At 38.2% G+C, this 26,593-nt stretch overlaps 1 protein-coding gene across 5 annotated transcripts in view; it reads left to right on the top strand.

Moving 5' to 3' along the window:
* Positions 1 to 16,070, top strand: part of znf618 (zinc finger protein 618) — a 37,750-nt gene extending 21,680 nt beyond the window's left edge. For 3 of the 5 annotated variants that reach the window (XM_067407231.1, XM_067407228.1, XM_067407230.1), the window contains exons 9-14: positions 1,052 to 1,144; positions 3,509 to 3,553; positions 3,864 to 3,941; positions 4,789 to 4,818; positions 5,247 to 5,372; positions 10,052 to 16,070. In XM_067407231.1, coding sequence (XP_067263332.1) covers positions 1,052 to 1,144; positions 3,509 to 3,553; positions 3,864 to 3,941; positions 4,789 to 4,818; positions 5,247 to 5,372; positions 10,052 to 11,583 — 1,904 coding nt within the window. In that variant the 3' untranslated portion in view covers positions 11,584 to 16,070. The remainder of the gene's footprint in view (positions 1 to 1,051; positions 1,145 to 3,508; positions 3,554 to 3,863; positions 3,942 to 4,788; positions 4,819 to 5,246; positions 5,373 to 10,051) is intronic. The other 2 variants (XM_067407232.1, XM_067407233.1) reach the window with 2 other exon arrangements.
* Positions 16,071 to 26,593: the final 10,523 nt, after the last annotated feature.

The following is a 26,593-nucleotide window of genomic DNA, read 5'->3' as shown; positions in this document are numbered from 1 at the left end:
ATTATTGCAGCTAAAGTTGGTTCTACAAGCTATTGAATCATAGGATGTACTTAGTTTTTCACACATGACTTCTCCATTTTGGCCTAGTTTTTGTTAATAATAATGATGTGGTGTAATATTTCATGTGTTGCTGTTCATGAGGTTGTATTTACCTAGTTTTAAGACCAGATGACTTTTATTATGTCCAAATTTAAAACCATAGAATTCAAAGATGGTGTGCTTTCTTTTTCACACACATTTAAATCCTAAAGTTTACTTCAGAAACAAAATTACATGAATTTGATTTCTGACACTTTTCTTTTTTCCCCCCACCATTTTTGAAACCAAAATATATAATTTATGGTCAGGTTTTCCTCATTTTTTGTCTTTTAGCTGATCAGTCTCAAAATGTGTTATCCGAAAAATGCCAATTAAACATCACTGTTTTGGGCAATGATTTTGGCCCTCCAAATCCATTTCTGCAGAAACCAAAAATATGTTTTATACCTCTTGCCCCTGAAGAGAGAGATAGATCTCCGTTAGCATTCCTGTTCATCTCAATGACATTTGACATCTTTGTTTCTGGACATCGAACATTATTTATAGTTATATTTAACGTTATATTAGCCAGTCATCTGAGGAGTAAACATCATGTGACTTAATTGCTCTAGAGCTGTAGGGAAATGACAACCTGACAGCTCTTTGTAGCCGATGGCACCACAAGAACACAGAAACCTTCAACTATTCTGAAATGTGAAAGGCAGCAGACAGGAGGGGAAAAAATCAATTTCACATTTGTAGGAGACCTTCATAAATCAAGCACTGGTAAAACATCTAATATATTATAATGAAATCTTTTGAGATTTACATTTTGCTTGCCAAAAAAAAAAAAATGTTATTGATCAACTTACAATTCCCATAAATCAAAGAGAAATAGCTTTAAAGTTCCCTATTCATGGAAAGTGGCTGTTTTATTTTGAGTGATGCACTAAGGACGACTAGCTGAGCGTTTAGTTATTCTCAACTTTGACTGATATGTATTACTTAAGCTGCTTTGGTTTTTGCATTGCAGAAGGAACTTATGGCCTTAAAATGGAAGGGAAAATGTCTAGCCAGTCAGGCCAGTCCAGTCGTGCAGACATCAACAATTCCCAGAACTCTAGTGGTAAGTGACATTGAAATCTTTCACACTTCATATTCGAATCTCGTAAAGTGTTTGCACTTTGCTCGGAGGGATATTTTTACTGTCATAATCAAAGGTCTGCAGTATCTGCCCTCCAAAATGACATTGTTTTCACCTTTAAATTAAGCATATCTTTTGCTGCTTCAAATAATTTTAAGTATGTATAGATGCTTTAGGAGGTGTATATATATATATATATACCTCCTAATGGTAATGTGATCTGCAAGGACTGGTCTGTGTCTTCACTACAATGGACACATACTATTCAACACTTTCTTTTCTTTTTCTCATGTTAATCAAGGTTGATTGCTTCAGAACAGTCAAACATACATTTTCCAACCATTTTCTGACTCTTAAAATATAACAGGCTGATTTCTACCTTACATTTCAATACTTTCTATATCTATAGTATATGAGCCCTGTTATGACTGGATAACCTTTTCACTTGTGAATTGTGTAACATTATTTGCTGGGTTTGGTGTGCTGTCCAATATAATTCGTGCTCCTCCACTATTCATGTTTCAGAACTGTATTAAATTGTAGCAGATTCATAAAACAAACTGCACAGAAATGTGCCATTAAAATCAAACTAAAAGATCAGAAGACCACAGCATTTGGCAGACTTTTCTAATATTTTCAACTGGAACTACATCTCTACAAATATAAACATGAGCTTCAACTGTTCAAATATGAGTGTCAAAGAAAATGGGTTTGATCAAAGCTGGAAAGGCCTCCAGTACATTGCATTGTTATTTTTAAGTTTGTTTTATAAAAATCAGTAAAGATTTCACAGCAAAAAGACATGTGAAGCATGAGCTGAAGGTGGAGTTTTACTTGCCAAAAAGGTATGAACTACATTATACTGCCAAAAGTATTGGGACACTCCTCCAAATCATTGAATTCAGGTGTTCCAATCACTTCCATGGCCACAGGTGTATAAATCAAGCACTTGGACATGCAGACTGCTTCTACAAACATTTGTGAAAGAGTGGGTCGCTCTCAGGAGCTCAGTGAATTCAAGCGTGGTACCGGGATAGGTTGCCACCTGTGCAATATGTCCATTTGTGAAATTTCCTCACTACTAAATATTCCACAGTCAACCATTAGTGGAATCATAACAAAGTGGAAGCAATTGGGAACAACAGCAGCTCAGGCATGAAGTGGTCGGCCATGTAAAATCACAGAGCGGGGTCAGCGCATGCTGAGGCTCACAGTGCGCAGAAGTCGCCAGAGTCAAGAGCTACAGACCTCCAAACTTCATGTGTCCTTCAGATTAGCTCAAGAACAGTGCGTAGAGAGCTTCATGGAATGGGTTTCCATGGCGAGCAGCTGCATCCAAGCCTTACATCACCAAGTGCAATGCAAAGCGTGGGATGCAGTGGTGTAAAGCACTGGACTCTAGAGCAGTGGAGACGTGTCCTCTGGAGTGACCAATCACACTTCTCTGTCTGGCAATCCGATGGACGAGTCTGGGTTTGGCAGTTGTCAGGAGAACGGTACTTGCCTGACTGCATTGTGCCGAGTGTAAAGTTTGGTGGAGGGGGATTATGGGGTAGGGTTGTTTTTCAGGGGTTTCAGGGGTCATATTTCATCCCTTGAACCCTTAGTTCCAGTGAAAGGAACTCTTAATGCTTCAGCATACCAAGATATTTTGGACAATTTCATGCTTCCAACTTTGTGGGAACAGTTTGGGGATGTTCCTGTTCCAACATGACTGCGCTCCAGTGCACAAAGCAAGGTCCATAAAGACATGGATGAGTGAGTTTGGTGTGGAGGAACTTGACTGGCCTGCACAGAGTCCTGACCTCAACCCGACAGACCACCTTTAGGATGAATTAGAGCGGAGACTGTGAGCCAGGCCTTCTCGCCAACATCACTGCCTGACCTCACAAATGTGCTTCTAGAAGAATGGTTAAAAATTACCATAAACACACTCCTAAACCTTGTGGAAAGCCTTCCCAGAAGAGTTGAAGCTGTTATAGATGCAAAGGGTGGGCCAACTCCATATTAAACCCTACGGATTAAGAATGGGATGTCATTAAAGCTCATGTGCGCGTAAAGGCAGGCGTCCCAAAACTTTTGGCAATATAGTGTATCAATCAGACGACACAAGGCATGTAGTCAATTGTGTGCAACAGGTTTTTCAGTGATCATGTTGATAATTTAGAGGCCTTAGAAATTTGTCTATCAAATGGTACAGTAGACTCTATAGGGTTAAATCTGACATAAGTGTCCTAATACTTTTTGAGGCCATGGTATTAATATTGAAACCTTTTCCTATAAAGTGTTGCACTTTGCATGGAAGTGTACTCATCATAAAAATGACATGAATTATTTGTCTTCTAGATACTCCAAACAGCCGGAACTATACTTCCCTCCCCAGCCCTCAGAGTATGTATTGTGGAAATCAGTTTTACCTTTTCATTTTCACTTAATATCACTCTTCTCTTGCTCCATATAGTCCATATTTTTATTTATTTTTTTGTAAATCATGACTGACCTCACTCATGCCCATTTTGTGTCATTTGCATGGCTTTCAAACCTTGCAGGTTTCTTAAAGTTGAGTAAAAACCTTTTTCCTGAATGCCTGATGCTGACCTAAATTTGTTAGCTGTATGTAGTGCTCTGATGTGAGGCTAGCCGGTTGTGCTGTTATGAGAACATTGCTGTGTTCTGAGAGAAACTGGACGTTGTGTTCCAGAAACCTACACGTGTGGAGCCTGTGGAATTCAGTTCCAGTTCTACAACAACCTAATGGAGCACATGCAGTCCCATGCTGGTGAGTGAGCCCAGAAAATGAAAACATTTTCAGCTGTGAGCTCATCCAAGTTTGGACTCGCTCTGTTTTGTTCACATTTTTTCTTTGCATCACCACTTGGGTAACCGTTTAATGCAAAGGGCACATTTTTACATACTGCATATTGAGTTTGTTTCCATCATGTGCTTTTTACATCTGTAAACTATCTTAACATCTTTACTTATCACTTATTCATAGGCGTGCATGAAATCTGTGCCTGAGCAATTCCATAAAAATTGTTGAATTGCTCGTCATTCATTTGTTCAAGCTCACACTCCCGACATACCCATTTTTGTTTAACAGGGTACTCACTGTCATCAAAAACATTGAGTAATATTTCATCCCAAAAAATTTATATTTGGTCGCTCCAAACTTCTATGACGTTTTCTTCAGTGGAACACAGAAGATATATTGTCATATATTAAAGAATTTTTCGGCTGTTTATGTCCAATATTATGAAAGTCAATGGGCCCCGAAATGTTCAAGCCAAACACCTTTTGAAATGTATGCCTTTATTTACTCTCAAATCAAAACATTGATCAGCTAGCGTCAAACCTGTTTCTCACACATCACATGGCACACGAGATCTGTTGTCGCCATATTTGATGTAGTTTTTGTATTCATGCATTGATCAGGAGTGCATAAAGGCTTACATTTTTGTTTAAAAATCTGTTCATCATACAAATGTCCCTTTAAAAGACTTAAATAGAACTTAAGTTATGTGGATCAATTTCGCACTACCTTTATTTTGATTTCGGAGATGAAAGTTCAGTCAAATTGACTTCTATAATATGGACAAAAACAAAATATCTTCTTTTGTGTTCAACAGAAGAAAGAATACGTTTGGAACGACGTGATGGTGAGTAAATGAAAATTGTGTTTCCATGCCAGGAAGAGTCATGGAAAAAAAACAACAAAAATATTTAGCTGTCTTGAGATGGTTATTTGCACATTCATTTTCCTTAAAATGAATTTAAAATCAAGCAAAAATCTATGGAAAAGTCACGGAAGTTCATTGGTCAAAATGTGGGGGAACCCTATATTAAATATCTTGGTAAATATTATAATACTCAGATCAATTCCACAGATTTTCAGTCAAAATCAACTTAGAAAATATGAAAATTCTTAATTCTGTGTTGATCTTGATCAATAAGTCATTCTCATTTCTCATTTGTAAGTTGTTTTCACCCCAGTGCATTTCTCTTTTCATTGAATACCTCCATTTTTTTCAAAGAATGAGTGCATAATTTGTTTTGTTTATTCCTTTCTGTTTTATTTCCCTTTTAGCTGATAATGAGAACCATGTTAAAGATGAGTCTCCGAAGCCTTCCCAAGCGCCCGTGGCCACACAGGAGCAGATGTGGAAATCTCCTCAGCCGGCACAACAGAGGAACCACATACCACCGTCTTTTCGTGAGTTATTTCTTACCATCACTACCAGAATCCATTCGCAATAATTTCACAACACGCTTGATTAATCATAACGCAGCTTCTTATTTGCTTGAGCCAGTAATATTAAATGTATGTGCAGCCAGTTAAGTAATTAACAACAGTCAATAAACAATTTTCAGGAACATGTTTCAGTAAAAAGTGTTGATGTTAAATTTGTTCCAAAGTAAATTAAAGGTGCAGTGAGCGATTTCTGAGAAATGCTGTGGACAGAGTACCGCAACACACCTGTAGCCAATCAGCAGTAGGGGGCGTGTCCTCTCATGATTGGGGAGGAGAGAGAGCAAGCAGGAGATTTCAAGAAAGACTGTAGAGAGAGAGATGGCTGAGAGATATTACAAAAGAGAAAACGTTAGGGCAATATCACTGGAAAAAGAAGGGTTATGATCAGGCAAGAGCTTTAGGGTCCGCGTTAATATTAGAAAAGCTTTCCAGTGCTTGAGAGACCTGTAAAAAGATGCTGAGGTTGCATTATTTCTGCTCTATATGCGAGTAACATTGGTTAGGCTATGTTTCGCAGAAACAAGATATGCGGTTGTTGAAATGTTTAAAATGAATAAATGTACGATTTTGGAAAAAATAGGTATCTTTTACCACTTGTATGGGGTACACTCAAATGTATGTACCTTTGAGGCCAAATAGCAATGACTCAGGGGCAAAACTTCTTAAATGTCTGGAGGAAGTAAAAACGGGGATGGCCAATAATCTTGTCCAATTAAATTAACAGAAAACAGAAATTATCATCTTTGGTCGTACAGTTTGTAATAATACTGTAAAGGATAACGTTAGGACCTTGGGGTATTTACCTACAGGGTCAAGTTAAAAACTTGGGGAGTCATTTTTGATTCCTCACTGAAGTGTAATAAACAGAGAAACTGCTTTTTTTTTTAAATCTTAGGACAATAGCCAAACTAAAATCGATTCTTACAACAAGTGATTTGGAAAAAGTAATTCATGCTTTTATCTTTTCACAGTTAGATTATTGCAGTGCCATTTACCTTGGGACATCGTCATTCTCATATCGCACATCTCCAGTTAGTTCAAAATGCTGCTGCAGGAATGCTTATGAATGCCAAGAAGACAGAACATATTACTCCTTTGTTATCCTCATGGGACGGGCTACCAGTGCAATATAGGATTCAACACAAGATTTTGATATGTTATTAAAGCAGGTTACGGAACGGCTCCAGTATACTTGGTTAAGCTTATTAAAGGGTTAGTTCACCCAAAAATGAAAATTCTGTCATTAATTACTCACCCTCGTGCCATTTCAGACCCGTAAGACCTTCGTTCATCTTCAGAACACAAATTAAAATATTTTTGATGAAATCCGTTGGCTCCTGCATAGCCAGCAATGACATTTCCTCTCTCAAGATCCATTAATGTACTAAAAACATATTTAAATCAGTTCATGTGAGTACAGCGGTTCAATATTAATATTATAAAGCGATGAGAATATTTTTGGTGCGGCAAAAAAACAAAATAACGACTTATTTATTGATGGCCGATTATTGATGCTCTATATGCGAGTAACATTGGTTAGGCTATGTTTCGCAGAAACAAGATATGCGGTTGTTGAAATGTTTAAAATGAATAAATGTACGATTTTGGAAAAAATAGGTATCTTTTACCACTTGTATGGGGTACACTCAAATGTATGTACCTTTGAGGCCAAATAGCAATGACTCAGGGGCAAAACTTCTTAAATGTCTGGAGGAAGTAAAAACGGGGATGGCCAATAATCTTGTCCAATTAAATTAACAGAAAACAGAAATTATCATCTTTGGTCGTACAGTTTGTAATAATACTGTAAAGGATAACGTTAGGACCTTGGGGTATTTACCTACAGGGTCAAGTTAAAAACTTGGGGAGTCATTTTTGATTCCTCACTGAAGTGTAATAAACAGAGAAACTGCTTTTTTTTTTAAATCTTAGGACAATAGCCAAACTAAAATCGATTCTTACAACAAGTGATTTGGAAAAAGTAATTCATGCTTTTATCTTTTCACAGTTAGATTATTGCAGTGCCATTTACCTTGGGACATCGTCATTCTCATATCGCACATCTCCAGTTAGTTCAAAATGCTGCTGCAGGAATGCTTATGAATGCCAAGAAGACAGAACATATTACTCCTTTGTTATCCTCATGGGACGGGCTACCAGTGCAATATAGGATTCAACACAAGATTTTGATATGTTATTAAAGCAGGTTACGGAACGGCTCCAGTATACTTGGTTAAGCTTATTAAAGGGTTAGTTCACCCAAAAATGAAAATTCTGTCATTAATTACTCACCCTCGTGCCATTTCAGACCCGTAAGACCTTCGTTCATCTTCAGAACACAAATTAAAATATTTTTGATGAAATCCGTTGGCTCCTGCATAGCCAGCAATGACATTTCCTCTCTCAAGATCCATTAATGTACTAAAAACATATTTAAATCAGTTCATGTGAGTACAGCGGTTCAATATTAATATTATAAAGCGATGAGAATATTTTTGGTGCGGCAAAAAAACAAAATAACGACTTATTTATTGATGGCCGATTATTGATGCTTCAGGAAGCATTATGATTCAACGTATTGAATCATGATTCAGATCGCGTGTCAAACTACCAACGGCTGAAATCACGTGACTTTGGTGCTCCAAACCGCAGATTCGACACACTGATTCATTTGTGCTCCGAAGCTTCCTGAAGCAGTGTTTTGAAATCGGCCATCACTAAATAAATCGTTATTTTGTTTTTTTTTGCCGCACCAAAAAAAAACTCGTCGCTTTATAATATTAATATTGAACCACTGTACTCACATGAACTGATTTAAATATGTTTTTAGTACATTAATGGATCTTGAGAGAGGAAATGTCATTGCTGGCTATGCAGGCCTCACTGAGCCATCAGATTTTATCAATAATATCTTAATTTGTGTTCCGAAGATTAACGAAGGTCTTACGGATGTGGAACGGCATGAGGGTGAGTAATAAATGACATTATTTTCATTTTTGGGTGAACTAACCCTTTAAGCCTTATAATTTAACACTAAGATCCTCAAGCTCTTGTTAACTATTCCTTGAGTATGTCTTAAATTGAAGGGTGATTGTGCTTTCGCTGTCGCTGGTCCGAGATTATGGAACAACCTGCCCTTTTTGTTAGATCTCGCCCAATTTTAAAAATCGCTGTGCATCGTCTAAAGTCTCACCTGTGCTGCGTCCCTATTCACCTACTTCTACTACGCCCTAAAAGTATGTACTCTTTCTGTGAACAAAAAGTACTTACTTTTGAGTGTGTAACAAAAGAGTAGACGAGCTTTGGGACATACTCTGTCACATCCTGTCACCGTAAACTGGCCTGTCAATCATCTTACATCCTCCACATTTCATTTAGTTAATTTCCTACCGTGTCGGAGAGAAATGCAGCACGTTGATCTGCAGTCGCGGGTCTTTCATGTGGAGAACTCTCCTCATATTAATGCATAATGATGCATTTGAAAGTTAATGGCCAATCGGATCTTTTTAAAAGTCTACATTGGTATTTGCAGATGAGAAATAACACTGATAACATTAAATAAATATTTTCTATCAGTTTAAACTGATTATTAGTCACTTAAACCTCTCACTGACGGTTGCACATATCCACCATGTTTTGTAGTTTTTTTTTAACACTTTTTACTCGTGTTTGTAGTTCCGAACTGAATCCTCATCCAACGCGCAATGGGTTGTGGCCAATATTAGCCTTTATAGTGTGCACGGATCCACACTTCGAAAATCTACCGGGAATAGTACACCATCCGGGGACTTTTGGCATACTCTTTTTAACATACTACGCTTTGAGACACTCTTATTTTAATCTCACATACTATTTAGGATGGATAGTATGGACATTGGGACGCAGGACAGGTCTCTCTTGTTTGTATCAAATATCAAAAGTGTTTCTCAGAAATCGCTTCTGTATCTTTAATGTACCGTAGGTGTCCTTATTGGTTTTTTACATGTTTATGGGAGAATCTGGGGTGACTCGGATTAATCCACAACACACTTCTCAAAATTCATCTACATTTTATAAAAGGCAAAAATGCCATTCATTAGGGTGACCATATGTGCCATTTTCCCAGGATGCGTCCTGTCCAGGATTTCTAAATTGCCTAAAATGGCTTGAGCCCTTGCCTCTTTGATCGTGAAAGTGGTCATATCGATGTGCCCCCTGAGCGCGATTTCTAAACGGAGGTCTGTGCAAGCTGTTCTTATTGACAGTCTTCATGCAATGCATTAAAATGTTGTCGTATTTGCAATGCTTTGACCATTCCTCTGTAGATCCAGTTCTCGCAAGCCACGATTGGTCGATTATGTATAATGCACGCTATTGGTAAAATAATTTAGTCATTACCTTCCGCAAATATGAAAACAAAACCAAAACTACATTTTATGCAACTTAGAAATCCTGGACAGGACGTGTCCTGGGAAAATGGCACATATGGTCACCCTACCATACATGTCTTTCCTAGGTACCTTGTGTTACGTTTGCATGTGTATTTTTGTTTTCATACAATGGATTGCAATTGTTGCTGTGTTTCTATGCATGCTTTGCAAGGTCAGTTAAGTTGTAAATATAATATAAACTAATTAAACTGTCTTGTTCTGCTTTTGCAGAGAACAGATTACTCCCAGAAAAGGAGAGACAACAAGTGGCTGAACGTTTACTGAGAGTAATGTGTGTAGACCTTGGCCTTCTTGGCGTTCTCAGCAGCAAGGACTTCCTGAAGCTTGCGCAGACCCTGGTGGACACGGGTTCGCGTAACGGAGCCTACTCCATTCGCGAAGCCCTGGGAGATATGAGCTCGCTGGCATTGAAACAGCTCCCCCGTATGTACAACCAGGTCAAAGTGAAAGTCACCTGCGCCCTGGGTTCCAACTCTTCCTTGGGCATTGCTGTGACCTGCCATTCGCAGACCATAGGACCTGACTCCTGCTATTTGCTAACAGCGTATCAAGTGGAGGGCGTGCGACTCCGACGCTATGTGCTGGGACTCAAGGAGGCGTCTTTAAGGGAGAGTCCTGAGCAGATACACCACTGGGTCCAGAATGTTCTGTCGGAGTTTGTCATGTCAGAAATCCGTACGGTCTACGTGACAGAGCCGCGCTTGTCTTCGCTGGCCTTTTGCGGTCGCACCGGAGTTGGCCTTCGTTGCGCAGGTTGCTCTCTAACTGCCACCGTTCAGGCTGTTCTCGGCCGTCGCAGCCTGCAAGCACGAGGACTCCACGAACTCGGCGAGCTCCTGGCTACGTGTCGCGATATCGCCGCAACGACCAGCTTCAGTCATGAAGGGAAATCAGGGGAAGAGCCTGCCGCTCCGCCTTGCTGGGATGCGGTTGCGGAGGCCTTGCTCAAGGTTCACGAGAACTTTGAGGCCACCTGCGAAGCGTACGGCCGTTCAAAGAGCACCGTGCCGCTCTTGCAAGGCCTAAACAAGCACCTGCTTGGCACGCTTGCATGTCTGCTTGCGCCGCTAAGACAGGCAGCACAGGAGCTGAGTGTGGAACGCTGCCCCACGCTCCAGCACGTCCTTCCCGTCTACCTCCGTCTTGAAAAACTTTTCACCTCTAAAGCCGGCGAAGTGGGTGCTGGCAGTAAGCTTTGCCACTACTTCCTGGAAGCCCTGAAGGAGAACTTCAAAGTGGAACGAGTCCATCAAGTCGCAATGATCCTGGATCCACAGCTGAAGCTGCGGCCAGTGCCTGCGTACCAGCATGAGGATATTATCTCAAGGGTGTGTGACATGGCTGCTAATATGAGGGAATCAGGAAGCGGTGGTTCCGGAGGTACATCTCTGGACGAGCGGGATAACGAAGGGCCGTCGGCACCCAAGCGTGGCCGCCTCGACTGTGGATTGGAGAGGCCATCGTGCGATGCTGAAGAGCCACAGGTACGAAAAGAGCTGTTCCAGTACCTCGGCGAACCACTGTTCAGTGGCACGGGCGACCTGCTGCAGTACTGGAGTTCGGTCATGGACAGATACCCCAGGCTGTCGCGGTTAGCGCTGTGGTTGTTGGCTGTACCGGCTGTAGCTGTGCATGGGGAGTGCGTGAGCATCTGCGAGCAGACCTTAGCCATGAAGAGAAAGCAGCAGGTCTCTGCGGAGGAGATGAACAAACTTGTCTTCCTCAAGAGTAATTTTGCTTGAGACGGCTCAGGGCTTTCAGCTAACGGCACCATAGACTGTTTGAAGCAAATGTACGTCACTTCTCTTTACCCCTTCCGAAAATCCAGATTTACCGTAAGTGTCTATCAATGTGGCACATGATAGAGATTTACAAAGGAAAGGTACATTGACAATTAATTCTCAAACACCCCTTCAGATCATAGCTCGGCATTGGCGATGGCGACAGAGCGACTCTATGAAAATACAGTCTGCCCGAGGACACGGATTTGAACTTGTGTTTTCGATGTTTCAGTTGAACTCCCACTTAAAATTGTGATGTTTTTAACAGTATGTGGTTCATCCATCCTCCTTTTCTTTCTGTGAACCCATCTGAAATTCAGTCAATGGATTATTGAAATCACTTTACATCTAGCGAAGGAAAAAACGGGGTACTTAGAAAAAGCCATTTTTTTTGCAACTACGCCTTTATGAAAACCACAAACACTCTTTGCTGTGACAGCTGAACAATACCTCTCTTTAGCGGTTTATCGGTGGGCAGGTCAAGCTGTAGAGGTGTAAGTCTTGTCTTAGGCAGGCCCTGATTCAATAATCTCAGTTAACCGGTTTGAGTGTGTTAAGCTCTTGTTCAGACTCAGGAGTTTAAGCCCAGCAGAACTCAATTTATACTTGGATCACACATAAGTAAACTGTTTTGCAGATATTTATTTTAATTTTTTGTCAGTTCTCACAATAACGTTGCAATAAATGTTACGTAGCAGAAGTTATACTCTCAAGCTGACTTTGATGCCTTGCACCTTTTGTAGCAGCCTTTTTTCCCCCCATTACAGCTCACTGGGATCAATACAATCTGCAATACCTGAAACAGCCACTTAAACCCCAAGATTGGATTTCCAATAATATTGGGTTATGGAAGTATATGGGAATGATCTGATGTTGTGCAAAGTTCTGGTCCAGTTGATCTGATCATCTTTTTTTTTCTTTTCCTTTTTTCCTGATTTCTGAAAAAGTGGGAATAGGGCTATGAAATGCAGAAACTGTCTGTCTCTCACTGTCTCAGTACAAACCTCGCTGAACAGAGGCAGCTAATTGCATTATTGTTTGAATGCATTTTAAGAGGATAAAGCTAAACGAATATTTCATTATTTATGCACTGGATTTCTCGTATTATTTTCCTCATTTATCTCCAGCAGGTAATTAGATTAGAGATAACATTAACTAGAGAAAACATTGCCTAGATTAGGACCAAAGTATCTTTTAAAAGTAGTTTATCATTGTGAATAATTGCCATTTCCAAACAAATTTGTAGAGTTATCTCATAATACCCATGCTTCGCCCTCATAAATTTCCACTGCCTTTGAACAACTGTTTATTTCAAAATTGTTCTAGTAGACGAACAGAAGCAACAATTTTCACTTCCATGATAAAATAAATGATCTTCAAGAGTATTTTGCAGTAGTTTTTCCAAGAAAAGATGTGATTTAGTATTATATAGTTTGTCTTGTAATGCCTTGAACATCTTTGTGTGATTATACAGATATGCATGCAGACAATATAAGAGTTTTTTTATCTTTAATAAAGTGGCAGAGATCTTCAGACGTATAGTCTACGTTCACACAACAGCAGAATACAGTTGTCAGTCCTGTTCTGAGTGCTAAATACAGTTCCGTTCACGCACAGATCAATTATGACAGAGTGACAACCGCATTCTGTAACTAAAGTGATTAGCTCAGATTATAAGGAGTCACAACCAAATTTTGAGAGTTCAGTTATGTGTGCTCAAGGAACATAACGGCAGTCAAGTGAAAGGGTACAGCATGAGGCCTGCGCTTGGCCCCGTTGCCCTCTCAGGTTAGTGTGGTGGGACAGAGAGTGACACTTAAGTGTTTAGGAAATAGGCCTACAAGGGGGAAAAACAGAACCACAGAAACAGACCACATATGGACACATAGTCTTGATATTGACTATCATTATCTGTTCCCATGGTTACAGGCATTATTTGCCATGCCTAAATGGGGACTGACTTTGGTTACCTGCATAGACTTTATGCTCTCCTCTGCTGTTATAGGTACAACGTTTGAAAGTCACACTTGCCAGTAAATACGGTTGTTAGTCCCAAACTCTTGACCAACATTTTGGAATTGACTGAGATACCATTTTGGTCTCATGATTGAGGACACGAATCATGAATAACAAAAGTTTAAACTATTTTTGTCGGCTATGTTTGACCAAAGATTAGGGACCAAAGACGCATAATGTTGTGCAATTTTAAGTAAACCACCAATGACCAAGGTGCTTAGTGTTTTCTTATTCCTCATCAAGCTGCTGGTTTTAAACCGCACGCTCTCTGCCTTTGCCTTGTCGTCTTATTATAACCTTCTTGCTTTTGAGCTTCCCCATTAAGTCACTAACTATAAGCAAGATTTTTTTTAGGTTTATTTTGCCGTAGAGGGAGAGAGAGCCTTGTCAAAATGTGCGATTTGAGTCAAAACATGTACCTCTTTTCTTGTGATTTTCTTGTAGAGACTGTTATGCTTTTAATTGCAGCATTTCTTTTTTTTAGTCATGATCACTAAATCAGAGGTCTTCAACCCTGCTCCTGGAACCCACTGTCCAACCCCAAACAAACACGCATGAACCAGCTAATCAAGCACTCCTGGATTGCTTGAAAATCACTTGCCTCCGTCTCGTTCACGCGGATGTACGTCATTGCTTAGGTTGCACGAGTGCCCACTACTGGCGGAACCCTTGCAATGGATTTAAATGGAACGCCTTTGGAATCTGATATGGAGCCCACCCGCTGTTGGGATGTCACAGTTGTGTTGCATTGGGGTCTATGGATCTACCTGAAATGTTCATGTAGACTCGCTCCCTCAGTCAAAATTGAGGGGTCGAGGGCTGGTCCAAAAAACTTCCCTCGCCCACTTGATGTGGTGGCAGGGATTCCCCCAAGTGGAAGTGCTAAGGGAAGTTCGTGAGTGTATGTCTAAAAGAGGAGTTAATTGCAGCCATAAACGTTGCAGGGCATTGGGTCTCCAGGAGTAGGGTTGAAGATCTCTGCACTAAATGCTAGGGTTAGCTTTAAAAATGACAACTAGAAACGAGGCATCTTTATATATTGCATTAGGCTATAAACTTAATGTTTTGCTATACTCGTCAGTCTCCGCCATCTCTGAAATATCTTTTTAATGAGACTGAGGTTGATCTTGGTTGACTGATGTCCAACTATGAGCATCGTTCCAGTCATTATTTTCAATTAGGATGTGGGAAAGTTCAGAGGTTCAGTCTGACTGCAATGCAAAAGCACTCAAGAGAGGAGTAACAACCGTATTTAGCTCCAGTGTGAACGAAGCCGTAGGGCCTGAATTGCTTGAAGTTGGCATGAAACAGAAGTTGCGATAGTCGTTTCTTCTGTATTGTGAAACATCGGAGTCAAGCGGCTTCTGGAATGGGGAAAAAAAGGCCGGGACTTGATTTTGTCCGTGGGGAATTGATTGGATGGTTGTGGTTTGCTATTGGTGGATCTCATGTGAGTGACAGGTTCCCCCGCCCTCGTCATCAGAGAAGAGATGTCGCTGCTAGAGGGAGAGGAAGTTATTTTGATTCAGTATTGAGGCACATGAATCTAAAAAATAATAATTATGTGCACGGATAATTTATATAAAATGCCGCAATATACCATTAAATATTGATTTCAAGGTAACTATAAGAGCTTAGTTCATACAAAACCGTCCTGGTGAAGAGAAACCGAGCAGGGCCGCATGCTGATCAGACTTGGTCTCTCACGTACCCCAAAATACAGGTGTTGATACTGGCTAGCATGTGCAGAAATGTTCATCTGTAAAAAATATTTTGATAAACCTGGCCCAGAACTAGAAACAGCTGCTGTTGAATATTGTCGTCTTTCTCTCTAACCACAAGAGGGCAGAAGTGTCTCAGAAATCTGTCTTTGCAAAGAGTCTCCAAAACATCTTACCTCTGTTTTCTAATCAAACATTTCAACTATTTTGATGAACTCAGTCTATGAATATGTCGGACTTCATGAAGGTTTTCCCTTCTTTCTGTGTTTTTTTTTTCTTTTCTCTTTTATTTTTGTCTGTCCTGAATGAATGTGTGCATTTCTAGGGAAACATGAAAACTGTTAAAATGCTCTTGAGCAGCAGTCAAGTTTGTGTTGACAAATACTATCTCTGAAAGTATAAAACACTGTTTCAATCACAACTATTTATGGATGTACAACAATTATTAATATCACTTATTCTGTTTGTTTGAGAAGGGTTTTTTTTTCTCCCCATTGTAGTCCAGCCTACATTTGTCTTTGACAGGCATTTTTCTGATTTTGTGTATTGAGTTGTTTCAGCTGTAGGTCTAATTTATACTTTTTTAACAACACTATTTTTCTAAACATGACTGATAGTTTTTCTCTCCTTATCAACTGTCAGTAGTACACTGCGCTGTTCTCAGAATCTATCTACTCCTGTAGTATGTGCTGTGTGAATAAAATATCCTCAAACAAGCAAAAAACAAAAAAGGTTTAGTTTTTATTTTAGATGCTCACTCTTTATATTGCATTGGTCATGTTACAGTGAAAACTGTTAAGAGTAAGCATGGGAGCTCCATGAATTAGCAAGAACATGCTACTGGTGAAGAGTGGTAGGCCTGCTTGAATTTTTGTGTAGGAAAACTCCATCAAAGAAGGCATGAATTGTTCATTTTCATCGCCGTATATAAAATTGTAGCCTAAATGCATGAAATCGACCTCTATATCTATCTATCTATCTATCTATCTATCTATCTATCTATCTATCTATCTATCTATCTATCTATCTATCTATCTATCTATCTATCTATCTATCATCTAAATTAAAGTTCATGTCCATGTTATGTAGCCTACCAACTACCCAAGAACCTACTAAAATTATTATTATTTTACATACAAAATGCATTTTAAGCGGGAATCGTGTCCCCAGTTCATTCTCATTGAGTGAGACACTGCAGATGGCGGATTCTTGTCATGCACAGCTATGTGCAGACTGCGAAAGTATAGATACTCATTTCTATCGTAAAAGGGGAAAAAAGTTGTCAAATATTAAATGTTTTACTATTTACATCTTACCTCGGCTCGCACTCTTTCAACTGAAGCGTTGTGTTGAAATGGCTGATCATCTGTAAACAGTAAAGCACGCCTTCTTTGATTTGATTGGCCATCTCAATCATTTTGATATTGATGAGCGATGTTAGACGCGCTTTCCCCCCTTTTTATTTATTTATTTAACTTTTTGTCCTGAACGACAACGAGGATTCTGCATAAGCAAAGTAATAAATAACATTAAATAATAAAACCAAAATTAACAATAGGCTGTATCAAACACTTCTAATAAATAAATAAATTAAATTAAATTAAATTAAAAAGTGCAAGAATGAACATCTGCAACAATTCTATTTTCAAACAAACTTGGTAGATTCAGTGTGTTTGTCCTCCTTAAAATACGATGGCCCAGTAGTGCACAACACAACGAAATAAAGCCACAACACAACGGAAATGCTCCTGACCACTAGGGGGCTCTCAGAGCTCGATAATATTACTATTCCTTGCCACTGTTCTATAAAGTCGACAGTTTTACAAAGATATCAATACCATGATTAGTTTTAAGTATGTAAACGTTGTATATCGACATGAAATATTAATTAAAAATCAACTACGTTCACAATAGCTTCGTATTTATACTTTTGAATGATTTGACGCGATACCACGGCGCATGATGAAGGGAACATCCACCAATTCCACCAAGTGGTTAAAACGTATAATTTGTATTCATTAAAATTACTTATAACATTTAAAAACAGACATGTTCAAATTCCAAAGGTTGTTAGTTCCTGTTGGTAAGACTGACAAGCTTTGGAATTTGAATATGTCTGTTTTTAAATGTTAAAAGTAATTTTAATGAATACAAATTATACGTTTTAACCACTTGGTGGGATTGGCAGACGTTCCCTTCATCATGCACCGTGGTAGCGGGTCAAATCATTCACAGGTATAAATATGAAGCTATTTTGCACGTAGGTGATATTGAATTAATATTTCATGTCGATATACGGTGGCTACATACTGTTTAAACTAATCGTGGTATTGATATTACTGCCGACTCAGTGGCAAGGAAAACTAACTTTACCGAGCTCTGAGAGCCCCCTAGTGGTCGGGAGCATTTCCGTAGTGTTGTGGCTCAATTCCTTTGTGTTGTGAACTTATGTTTGCCTTGTTAATTTCGTTGTGTTGTGCACTACTGGGCCACCGAATTAAAAGGATAGTTCAGAAATGAAAATTGATTTACTCCCTCTCAAGCCATGCTAGGTGCACAATCTTCTTTCAGACGAACACAATCGGAGATATATTTGAAAACATCCTTAGTCCTCCAAGATTTATAATGGTTGTGAATGGCTGCCCAAATTCTGAAGACAAAAATAAATAATAATAATAATAATACGACTCTAGAGGGTTAATAAAGGCGTCCTGAAGCAAATCAATGTGTTCATGTAAGACAAGTATCCTTATTCAAAACTATATAAAGTAAAATAACGAGCTTCCGGCGCGACAGCCATACGCATTCGACGTACGTCCAAAGTGTTAACTTCCGTGATGTAGAACAATTGACAACTGGAGACGCTGGAGATTATTTTTGGATGAGCGAGGAGGATTTTTCTTGAAACCCTCCCGAACAACTTGTGGGGATGTAGGTGCTGTTTGATCTTTTTTTGGGGCTTTCTGACCCAGAGACTCAACTAATCTCTGCACTTCTCCAGCTGTGATCCTCAGAGAGTCTTTGTCCGCTCAAACTCTCATTAGAACGATTTAGACACGCGTCCTCTTCCAGGCAGATTTGTAACATCTTTAGTTGATTGGAACTTCTTAGTTATTTCCCTGATTTGAGGAAATGGGGATTTTCTTACAGCCACTTTCTATTTTGTGAAGCTCAACAATTTTCTCATTGTGATGAATGATTACGGGAATTCGGCCTTTGTCATGATCCTAGTCACCCTGGTGTGCTTTAAAAAAATTAATGTTATGAGTAAAATGTCTCATATTCACATTAATAAGAATTTCTAGGGATGCCAACATTTATTTCATAAAGTGAGTTTCCCCCCACTTTCACTTGTGTTACTTTAAAAGGTAAGAATTTTGTGAATTTTTTGAAGGAAAGATCAAAAGGGTGACAGGCAATGGCAAGAAGCAGAAGGTGAAGCTCTTGTCTAGTGAAGAGATGCATGAAAACTCATCATCAGCAGGTGAGGGATGTGATGAAGCGTATATACTTGCTCAGATGTAGTATTTTTTGACTTGCATTGGCGACTACATCGTCTTCACTCTTCGGTTTCCGATGGCCTTCTTAAAGACGAGGACAAGTTTCTGCAGAGCAGCTGGACTGAATACACCTGTCCTGTAGCTAACATGGCGTTCCAGCTCAACCGCCTGCACACCTGCATCAGGTAATATCACACATCCACACCTGCGCTGGTTTCGTGTGACATAGGCGGAAGTACCGCGGTAGGGCGAAAAACTCATTTTCTCCTCCGACTTCAAAATCGTCTGACATTGTTTTACCTTTTTTCTTTCTTTTTTTGTAAAGGCCATTTGAGTTAGTCTTTACAGAATGAACGTGCAAACACTCGCTCGGTGCTTCCGCCTACGTCACGCGTGACCTTTCCAACGTGATTGCGTAATGCGAGGAGCATCACAGAGCAGTGCAAGACGAGCATTTGTGCTTAAAAAGTATATCACTTTTTAATTTATTTTATAAAATGTCCGATGGTTTCTCTAGATAAGACTCTTATTCCTCATCTGGTATCGTTTAAAGCTCTTTGAAGCTGCACTGAAACTGACATTTGGACCTTCAACCCGTTGAACCCCAGTGAAGTCCACTATATGGAGAAAAATCCTGGAATGATTTCCACAAAAACCTTCATTTCTTTTCCACTGAAGAAAGAAAGACATGAACATCTTGGATGACATGGAGGTGAGTAAATGATCAGGAAATATGAATTCTGAAGTAAACTAATCCTTTAAAGGTAATGAGACTAAATGATCTCACCAGTGCTGTTGCCTCTCTCTCTCTTATTGATTTTGAAATTAGCTGATGATCAATAAATTGCAGCTCATAGTTCTTGCTTTCAGTGACGTGACGTCCATTAAATCTGCACAACTGAAGATCGGATTTATATCTGTTTTGCGGAGACACATTTATGTAGCCAAGTGTAAATGGAATTGTTTCGATATATCAGATAGATATTTGATCAATAAAAACAGATGAAGTGAGCAGGTGTATTTTTTTCTAAAATATTTTATGCTTTTTCTACGAAAAAGTAATTTATTTGGTCCTCATTTCTTTAAAAAAAAAGACCTTTCTGACATAAAATCTGTTATCTTTCCTCTAAATTATTTTTAAATGTAACATTAATTGGTTATGGTTAATAGTAAATATTGCATATTCGTATTATAGGAAGGCTGTCACTGCATTAGCATAACTGTTTTCAAATGAGATGATATTAACAGTGGCATCATTTTTTGAAAAGTAATACATGCTGTCTACTCAATAAAATTGTAGCAACAGATTACAAGCAATATTATTAATTAAATTCAACATATAAAAATTGAGTTAGAATTAATCAAATTAATTCCTTAAAAGCATTTAAAATGTGTCAAAGCAGCAAACACCATTACAAAAACCCATAAACTGACATAAAAAGCAAAGAGTCAAACTGGCAAACTAAATGAACACCGATCACCATAATGGTGATCAACAATTATATTTTTAATGAAATCTGAGAGGTTTTTGTCACTCCGTTGACACTACACAACTACCACTTTGACTCTTCAAAAAGTTCATAAACATTTTCAATAAAATCAGCATCAACATCTAAACCTCTGATTCTTGTGTTTGTCTTCGCTTCAGTGATTCTGCTTGTTATCATCAGGCGTCTTCAATGTTGGCAATAAAAAAATAAAGCGCTCTTAATTAATCTAATTCAGACATTTTTGATTAAATTAAATTGTACTCATTTTAAATGGTTGATGTGTCATTTGCATCAGTGTATGCATCAGTTAAAGGACACGGAGACGGAATATCTCTTCACCTCAGAAGACACTAGGTGGCAGTAAAATATTTGCTTTGCTGTTTAAGTTTTTACAGCAAACGCTCTGATGACCTATCAAACATGTGTTTCAGTTTTACTCCGTCTTGCTGTTTGTTGAAAACAGGAAACGACTCGCTGTCTTTATTGGTTCTCTCTCTCAGGCAGTCCGTTCAGGAGTGATTCAGAAGAATGTCGACAGGTAGAACATGTTTTAGCTTTAACAATCATCTACAGATCTGTGCAACAGAGAAAGTGTCCGGCTGCTGCTGCTGTTTAGATTTTCTCTGCTTTATCAATATAAAAGGATTTTTTTCAGAACAGAGATGGGCAGGTTTGGCTTCCACTGATGTAACATCTCTGATTTATAACATTACATCCTCACGTGTGTCAAACAGATCAGCGCTTCTTCAGGCTCAATTCTCTCCTCTCTCTGATTTATATCCAGTGAACAGAACTGAATGGATGTGAAAGTGGGCCAAAAGCCAAACATGATTTTTGTAACATGCAGATTAAGGGCAAACAAATCTACAAAGAATATAGTACAATAATAGAAAGAATATAGTGCAGTGAGTGCCTATGAAGAGTTATCCCTTTATCTAAAGTAATAATTACTAGCTGGTTGTTTCACAAAGCGGGAGACAGTTTTGCTCATGGGTGTCAGGTTTACTTGCCTCAGACAAAACTTTGAGTATCTTTTGAAGCCACAAACCTGGCACTTATAAAACATGTTTTGTGCACCTTAAATCCTGGAAATTGCATTGTTGTCGGGCAAACTGACTGGAGCTTGTATGTGCGGCAGGTGTTTTATCATGATTCCCGATCATCTCCTGTTGTGATGTCTTTAACATACTGTCAGACAACAGGAACACTGCTCAGTTATTCATACGAGTTCCTTCATTCAAGGTCAGTTTGGAGAAAATATTGTTTTCAAAGACTGAACAGTTTGTCTGTTGACCAGATGGAGTTCGTATTGTTTGCAGTTCACGACCTCTTTAAAATCCTTTTTTTTTTTTTTTAACCCTGTAAATCCTGACATAAAAGTATCTTTTTTTTTTTTTTTTTTTCAATGGAACAGTTTATCAAACTTCTAGATAAAATACATCTTAAAGTTTGCAAATGTGTTTTGTATTGACTATATTCTTTGATACAGCAGGCTTGTAAGGCTCATTTAGTCTGATATAGTGAGAATATCAAACTCGAGGAGGAAAAAACAACTTTTATTCAGAGGCAATATGTGATCTGGTGCAGCTTCTGATGTGAAATTCAGATGCTTGTATGTAAATCAATGAGATTTTATAACAGAATAGCTACTACTTACATAAAATGCATATAAATATCAATATCTGCCAATAGTAAGATGACATTTAATTTAAATTATATTTATTTATTGCTTAGTCTTATAATAAAACGTATAATGCAATACAATAATGATTGAGAGATGAACATAAACCTTAATAAAGCCTGACGATCATATTGAGACTCACAATTGAACATGATTTTTCATGTTTTTTCAAAAAAAAAAAAAAAAAAATGTATGGATAATCAAGTAAACCGAAGTTGCTTCAGTGTTCATCTTGAAACATTATTATAAGAATGATTCTTATGTTGTTGTTATTGGTCTTTTTATTTAAAGGAATTAAATAATTAAAGGGTTGAAAGGGAATTAAGCAAATGAAGAAAAAGAAATAAAAGCAGTCAGTTATAATAATAATAATAATAATAATAAACTTTATTTTATATAGCGCCTTTTAAAAGTTGCATCTCAAAGTGCTCTACAGAAACAAAGATAAAATGCATTGAAATAAAAATAGAAAACATACATCAGATCAAATTTAAGAGAGAAAGATGCATTAAACAGAAAAAAATCACTTGAATGCTAGCCTAAAAAAATAGTTTTATGTGAAGATTTAAAAACGATAAAAGAGTGGGCATGTCTGATCTCCGTGGGAAGAGCACTCCAGAGTTTGGGAGTAAAGGAAGAAAAAGTCGGTCACCCATAGAACGTAAATGTGTTAAAAAGCCAGAATCAGAAGAACGAAGATTGCATCTTGGTGTGTATGCAGTTAAAAGTTCAGACCTATATTGTGGCGCTAAACCTTTTATGTGAGCATGAGAATTTTAAAATCGATGCGAAACCTGACCGGGAGCCAGTGCAACGACTCCAAGAAAGGGGAATTGAAAAAGGGACGAAAATGACTGAGGTTGTCCCAGTTTGTTAATGGTATGAAACAGTCGTCTGGGGTTATTTTGGCTATTGTCAATTATCTGAGAGAAATATTGAGACCTGACTGAAACAATCTCTGTCTTATATTCAAGTATATGTTATTTCCAAGCTTGGTGTTGCACATTCAGGCCAGAAAGACGCCACCTTCGCTCCATCTTATGACAAGATACCTTCATGGAGCGCAGCTCGTCATTATACCAGGGAGCAGAACACACAAAGGCCACAGACTGGGATTTCATAGGTGCAAATGAGTCCAGACCAGACATAAGAACAGTATTTAACAGATAGATTTTGTCCTCCAGAGGGTCAGATGGAAAGAAAACACCTAATGAGGACTCAATACAGGCAGGAAGTCAGGGAGATCGATGGAAAAGTTCCAGGTGTGATGCAGTTATGAAGTAGGCCTGATCATTTTGAACTATTTGCAAATAATATTTCATTTTAAAATCTGCACACATTGACTTTTATTTGTATGTCTAATATGTCAAAACGGCAAAACGTTTACATGGTTCATGCAAATTATATTTTCAATTCAAAGTGGTGAAATTTCCATATAAAAAACACTCTGTAATATATCAAAAGATTTTCGAGTTTTCTCAACTTGTCGTAAATTGAACTTGAGAAAACTAAAAAATCTCCTCCGACTGGTTGCCTTTAAGTTTTCTCCACTTTATTAATTTTTTACTGTTGGGTAGTTTGCATCAATAGATATTACTGTCAGTCTCTGAAGATTTCTATCACAAAACAGTTGTCAGATATTAAATGTTTAGCTATTTAGGTCTACATCTTCCCCCACACTCTTTTACTGTTAAAACTAAGGGGCTGTTTACACGACACCATATTCAACTAAAAACAGAAAACCCTTTATGCGTTTTGGCCGTTTATTTACGCACAATGGATTTTGCAGGACTGAAAACGCAAACTTTTGAAAACCGGTTTCAAAGTGCAAGTTTTTGAAAACTATAATGTTATCATCTCTAGCATACAAGTGATTACGTGTTCAGTAGTGTTTCTTTTTACAAAGTGACATCGCCATCTACTGGCCTGACAGCAGAATACAGTTTTTAGTAATTTTCTCGGATCCGCGTGAACGGGGATCGTTTTGACAACATTGTCGTCTGTATGCAGAAAACTCAAAGGAAATTCGCAATGGTCTTCTGAGTGATAAGCAGGGTTGCCAGGTTTTCATAACAAAACCCGCCCAATCGCATTTCAGGTGGTTCCCCAAATATTCCCCAAAATCTGTTTCTGGCAGGGTTCCTCTAGTAAAATTCACATTCCTGGGGGTAAATATCATGTTACTTGTGTTTAAGTGTTAAAGTAACCCAATTCAGCAGGAAAACCGCAGACTTGGCAACACTTGCTGTAAGCTCTGCTCTTCTTTGATCTGATTGGTCATCCTGAATTTGTCCAATTTGATAACTCGTCCCCCTCAATGTCTATAGTGTTTATACGGCCCTGAATGAAAGTACTTTAAATGAAATTACATTGCAGAAATGTACATAAGCAAACTGTATCAAATGATTGTGACTAAATTCAGATTCGTGGATACTCTCTTGATTCTCTTTCCCGATGTGGGTGTTGATGGTGGTTAATAGCAAAAGTTGCATGTGCCTAAATTGAACTGCAGAATTGCTTTTAATTGGATCCAATTAGGAACTTTATTGTGTTAAACCTGTGGTGTCTGGGAATTTGTATACATTTTATAAGCATTTCAGGGTCAACTTGTCAGAAACATTGAAACTGCTACATTATGTCATCAGACTGAGCTTAAGAGAGATTTCTTTATGTGCTTTAGATATTTCATATTGGTATTTGATTATTTGACTCTCAGTGAGATGTTGCTGTAGTGACTGTTTTGAGTTTGGTGTGTACTGTACTGAGACGCCAGAGGGTGATGCTGTAAACGTCTCAGCCCTGATAATTCATCAGCGCAGCTTTTATAGTAGCACATCACTGTAACTGCTTAACACAAACCATCTAATGAGGCCTCTAACCACCTCCATATGGACAAGAAAAAGCATGAGGAGAGACTGTTTTACATCATGCGCTCCCTGGGACAAGAGTTACAGCTTTTAGTAATGCTTCATAACAGTGAGGTGAATTTCATGAGAGGACGAGGCAGCGGGGTTTTTGCGCCACTCACAATTTATGCATGAATTTGAATCGAAAGGTAGCAAACAAAAGAAGAAGAAAACATGCATTTCAAAGTTCAAAACGAAAGTAGAATTAAAATGAAAACATAACTAAAAATAATATTCATTTAATTTTTAGTTTACATTCAAACATGTTTTTGATAATATTTTATGTGTGAGGTAAACTATAGAAATTGTTGTTAAAGTTTTTTTCTCCTAATTTATGTATATTTCATAATTGTTTAGTTTAGGGTTAGTTGCATAGTTTAAACATGCTGTGGGTGCATGGCACATTCTATTTAAAATCCCATTTAAACTCAGGAACTGAAAGGGAGCGTGTTTGTTTTCTCCGTCTCAGTCAGTACAGTTATGAAGCTCTAGAAAAGACTTATCAGCCCCTCCTAATGTGATGGATTTGTGCAGCAGAACTGGGTTTGCATCACCTCTGTCTTGTTTTAGAGATTGGAGCTCAACTGCTCATGCTCGTGACTCGAATTAAGCAGCAGTTGTTCAATTCAGGATGTCAGGGTGACCAGTGGAGTCTGAACAGTTTTGCCTGAATGACAGTGTGTTATTGAGAATTTATATGTGCGCATCCACCTCGAGTTATATGTTTAGCAATTAAGCTTAAGAAAAGGAAACTTTACTATCAGTTTGCAGAAATGTGTCCTCTGTTCATTTGCACCCACTCAACAGTGGAGATTAAATTTGAATAAATCCTCATACAGTACTGGCCAAAATATGATGAAAATAAGGTATTTGTGTAATAATATTATTTGGCAAAAGAGGCAAGCTAGAGGTTTTATATTACTATGCAAAAAAAAAAAGTAAAAAAAAAAAAAGTTTAAAAATTAAAGCTGCAAGCATCATTTACTGGGGTTCAAGCTTTTAAGGCTTTTAAGCACATATGCGTAAAAGATACAAAGTTTATTTAGCAAGCATGTACCCACTTAAATCATTGACAGAACAGACCATTTTCAGCCAAAACAGGCAATTTACCATTTAAAAAAATAAATAAATAAATAAAATATATATTTATATATATATTTTTTAAAGCTTTTTAACAGTTATAGTGCCACCTCTGAAAACTGGCATGCTTCTTTAGGGTCATATGCTGCATGTGCTCACCCAATTTTGTGAAGTTCTGAATTTTCGTTTAGGATTTATAGGCTTTTGAGTATATTTTGCCATGTCTATTTTCTAATTGACCCTGTTATAGCGACCCAAAGGAAAAAGTTCAACTTTTTTTTTTGATAATTATTGGTCTAGAGAATTGTTCTGCACTGGTTTGTTTCCGAACGGGCAAAAAACCTAGGACTAGTTTGCAAAAGTAGTTTTTTTTCACATATTTACAAATCATTAATGAAATGTTTGATTGACAGCAGTGGTTCTTGAGGCAAAGTTGTTCAGCATGAGGAGATCTATCAAATGATATGAATATTGTGTGGATCTGTGAAACACCATGTGCCCTCAAAGTTTCAAGTCTCTACAACTTACAGTTTGGGTTAGGGTTAGGTCAAACTGTAATTTGTAGAGACTAGAAACT

This window comes from Chanodichthys erythropterus, chromosome 13 (genome assembly GCF_024489055.1).
Source record: "Chanodichthys erythropterus isolate Z2021 chromosome 13, ASM2448905v1, whole genome shotgun sequence".
In the NCBI taxonomy this organism is placed as follows: Eukaryota; Metazoa; Chordata; class Actinopteri; order Cypriniformes; family Xenocyprididae; genus Chanodichthys; species Chanodichthys erythropterus.
The sequence above is the reverse complement of the archived record's forward strand: the minus strand, read 5'-3'. Positions and strand labels throughout refer to the sequence as shown.